The 3682-nt window shown below is 41.3% G+C and overlaps 1 protein-coding gene across 1 annotated transcript; it reads right to left on the reverse strand.

Annotated features, from left to right (window-relative positions):
- Positions 1-789: 789 nt before the first annotated feature.
- On the reverse strand, positions 790-2258 carry OR7A135 (olfactory receptor family 7 subfamily A member 135). Its single transcript, XM_059888861.1, has 2 exons — positions 1306-2258; positions 790-874 (listed from the first exon to the last, which is right to left on the reverse strand). The coding sequence occupies exons 1-2, from the start codon at positions 2256-2258 to the stop codon at positions 790-792; spliced, it is 1038 nt and encodes a 345-aa protein (XP_059744844.1).
- Positions 2259-3682: the final 1424 nt, after the last annotated feature.

Below are 3682 nucleotides of genomic sequence, written 5' to 3' on the forward strand. Positions count from 1 at the left end.
AGGCAATGGCAACCCACTCCAGTACTCTTGCCTGGAGAATCCCAGGGACAGGGGAGCCTGGTGGGCTACCATCTATGGGGTCGCACAGAGTCGAACAACACTGAAGCGACTTATCAGCAGCAGCAATTATAAACAAGAATAGAAATTCTCCAGTTCTATTCTACCAAGGAAAGGAGTCACAAAAATAATTTGAGATACAGAAAGTAAATAGTTATCAAATCCACTTACATATTCAAGCATCACAAGTAATGGAATAATTCAAGTTGATTAGCCTTCCCCTTTATGCAAATCAATTATTTTCCTTCCTTTATCTTCTCCATAGAAGATGCTGCTGTTGCAAGGATGTGTTTGCAGGCCTTCTTTGGTGTGGACCTTTCTCATCAATAAGGAAATATAGTCAAATATGCCCTATTTTGAAAGTTCAAAAAAATGCCTTCACTTCATTTTATGTCCCTCCAGTTAATGCCTTACCTCTTTCTTCCAGTAAATTTGTAAGATACTTGGATATACATTCTATTATATTCTGCCTGGAAGCCCTTTATGTCTCTCTTCCCTTTTGTAATTGGGCTTTTTTTCCTGTCATTTAATTGTCATCACTGAGCATTGCCTTACTGAGTTCTCTTTTTAGCATCTAAAAAATACTTTGATATTTCAATCAAACAAGCAAACCACCACAGTATTCTTTGTACTCTGGGATAGACTGAATTATTTTTCACGTGTCCTCAGACAAATATTCTTGATTTTCATTCTCTATGACCTGTTCCTGCAGTGTCTTTTGGGCTCTTGGACTCACCAGCACGGGAACTCTGAGAGGTAGTTCTCTAGGCAGAAGTCTGAATCCTTTCCTGGATGGTTGATGATGGAGACTGAAGCTCTGTGTGCAGACGAGACAGCAGGAAGGATTAAACTATCGAAACTTGAGCCAGACTTACAGCTCTCTCTGTCTGCTCATTATGTACTTTTCTCTTATTTTACAATGGCCTGTAAGCACATGAATTCCCTACGGAACTTGGTCTGGACAGAAAGAAATTTTTCCTGCTGATTCTCTGTTCTCAAGAGATCGGGTTATAAGCCAGGAGAATTCAGATCTATTGGGCTTTCCTGATGGCTGAGCGAGTAAAGAATCCACCTGCAATTCAGGAGATGTAGGAGATATGGGTTCGATTCCTGGTTCAGGAAGATCCCCTGGAGGAAGGTGTGGCAACCCTCTCCAATATACTTGCCTGGGAAATCCTATGGACAGAGCCTGATGGGCTACAGTCTAAAGGGTCGCAAAGAGTTGGACGTGACTGAGCGACTAAGCACTTAAAACCTATGCCAATAGGACCTTTTATGATTCTCTTTCCAAAGAGTTTTTTCAGACTTTTCTCTAAGTCTTTATTACTCAGACTATAGATGAATGGGTTCAGCATGGGTGTGACCACAGTGTACATCACCGAGGCTGTTGCACTTGAGTGGAATCTGTGGGTACCAGCAGAGCTGAGGTACACTCCTAAACCTGTACAGTAAAATAAGGAGACAACTGAGAGGTGAGATGCACAGGTGGAAAATGTTTTATACTTCCCCTGAGATGATAAGATTCTGCCTATGGAAGAAACTATCCTAGAGTAAGAGTAAAGAATACACATGAGGGAACCCCCAGCCAGCAACACAGCTCCAGAATACATCACCACATTATTGAGAAAGGTGTCAGAACTGGCAAGTTGGATCATCCAATTGAGTTCACAGAAAAAGTGGGGGATTTCTAAGAAGGTACAGAATGACAGTCTCAACAAACTTAAGCTTTCTAACAAGGAATGCAGGACACTGATGACCCAGGACACCAGCACCAACAGTTCACAGAGCTGGGAGTTCATAATGACTGTGTAGTACAGTGGGTGGCAGATGGCCATGAAGTGATCATAGGCCATCACTGTTAGGAGCAAGGTGTCCAGTCCTGCAAAGAGTGTGAAAAAATACATCTGGGTGATGCAGCTTTCATAGGTTATGACTTTTCTCTGTGTCTGGATATTCCACAGCATCTTTGGGATGGTGGAGGTGAAGCAGATGTCTACAAAGGACAGGTTGGAGAGGAAGAAGTACATGAGGGTTTGCAGGTGGGAGTCTGAGCTGATGGCCAGGATGATGAGCAAGTTTCCAAATACAGTGATCAGGTACATGGAGAGGAAAAGACCAAATATGAAGTGTTGCAATTTTAATTCCTCTGAGACTCCCAGAAGAAGAAATTGTGAAACTCCTGTTAGGTTTCTTATTGCCATGTGTTGATGGTGACTATAGAAAAATAGGAAAATAGCATGATTTATTTTCACAAAAGAAGCATCATTACTCATGTGGTAGAAATGCTACCATTTATATTTTGCCATCAATAATTGCTTTCAACATTTTGTTCATGGATTTTGTGCACTTGAAGGAACCTCCTGTGTCATCTCTAGTTAGCAAAGTTGTCTCATGGTCAGTTTCCCCCAACATGTTATGAATACTACAATTTTAATGAGAGATCCTTTCATACTTTGAGGAATATAAATTGAATTGTGACAATATTCCAGGTACTATCTATGCAGGGAGTTAGGGTGTTGGAAAACAAAAGCTCATAAAATCTGGCTGTGCAGAGAGCATATAAGCAAATAAAAAGTTACATAGAAATTTAAATGTATATATAGCACGTCTTATGCTTGTGGGTCTCTTAAAAAGAGACCCATAAAATAAAAAGAATAGAAAGCTGGCATAAAGGCAAGGGTGAAAAGGAAATACTATTTTAGGCATGTTTAGACAAGAACTACAAACAAGATGTTATTTGAACGGACTTCAGAGAAGGGTGACTGTCATGAACAGACTTGGGGAAGGGTGTCCTTACAAGGGAGCAGCCAGTGCACAGGCTGTGAGGAGAGTGCTTTCTTAAGATGACCCAGTTGATAAAAGGAAGCCAATGTGGTGAGGGAAAATGAGCAGGAGGATTAGTAAGGAGAGATATTGTCAGAGAAGGTTGAAAAATTATGTAGCCTCCGTGTTACTGCTGAAACTTCAAGTTATGAAGTCCACATGTGTCTTCAGTGCTTTCAGTCAGTTCAGTTCAGTCGCTCAATCGTGTCCGACTCTTTGAGACCCCATGAATTGCAGCACACCAGGTCTCCCTGTCCATCACCAATTCCTGGAGTTCACTCAGACTCACATCCATCGAGTCAGTGATGCCATCCAGCCATCTCATCCTCTGTTGTCCCCTTCTCCTCCTGCCCCCAATCCCTCCCAGCATCAGAGTCTTTTCCAATGAGTCACTCTTCGCATGAGGTGGCCAAAGTATTAGAGTTTCAGCCTCAGCATCAATCCTTCCAATTGTGTGGTAATTGTGACCCAGGACTGGTCAGCCTTCTTCACAGTCCAACTCTCACACGCATACATGACCACTGGAAAAAACCATAGCCTTGACTAGATGGATCTTTGTTGGCAAAGCAATGTCTCTGCTTTTCAATATGCTATCTAGGTTGGTCATAAATTTTCTTCAGTGCTTTAGGAAACTCCATATTTTAAAAAGCCTATATGACTTCTCTCATTTATCATAATGGCTTCAAGTTCCAATCATGTTGTTGCTAATGGCAAGATTTCACTCTTTTCTTTAGAACTGGTATATAGTTGAGCTAAACTGTTTATTAGTTTCAGGTGTACAACATAGTGATTTTATATTTTT

Source organism: Bos taurus, chromosome 7 (assembly GCF_002263795.3).
Source record: "Bos taurus isolate L1 Dominette 01449 registration number 42190680 breed Hereford chromosome 7, ARS-UCD2.0, whole genome shotgun sequence".
Classification (NCBI taxonomy): Eukaryota; Metazoa; Chordata; class Mammalia; order Artiodactyla; family Bovidae; genus Bos; species Bos taurus.

Bases quoted from the DNA above. Each gene is read 5' to 3' on its own strand.
- OR7A135 (XM_059888861.1), bottom strand. From the start codon at position 2,258: ATGGCAATAAGAAACCTAACAGGAGTTTCACAATTTCTTCTTCTGGGA. The intron at 875-1,305 runs GTGCTTAGTCGC...GTCTGCACACAG, and splicing joins CCTATTGGCATAGGTTTTAA to AGCTTCAGTCTCCATCATCA.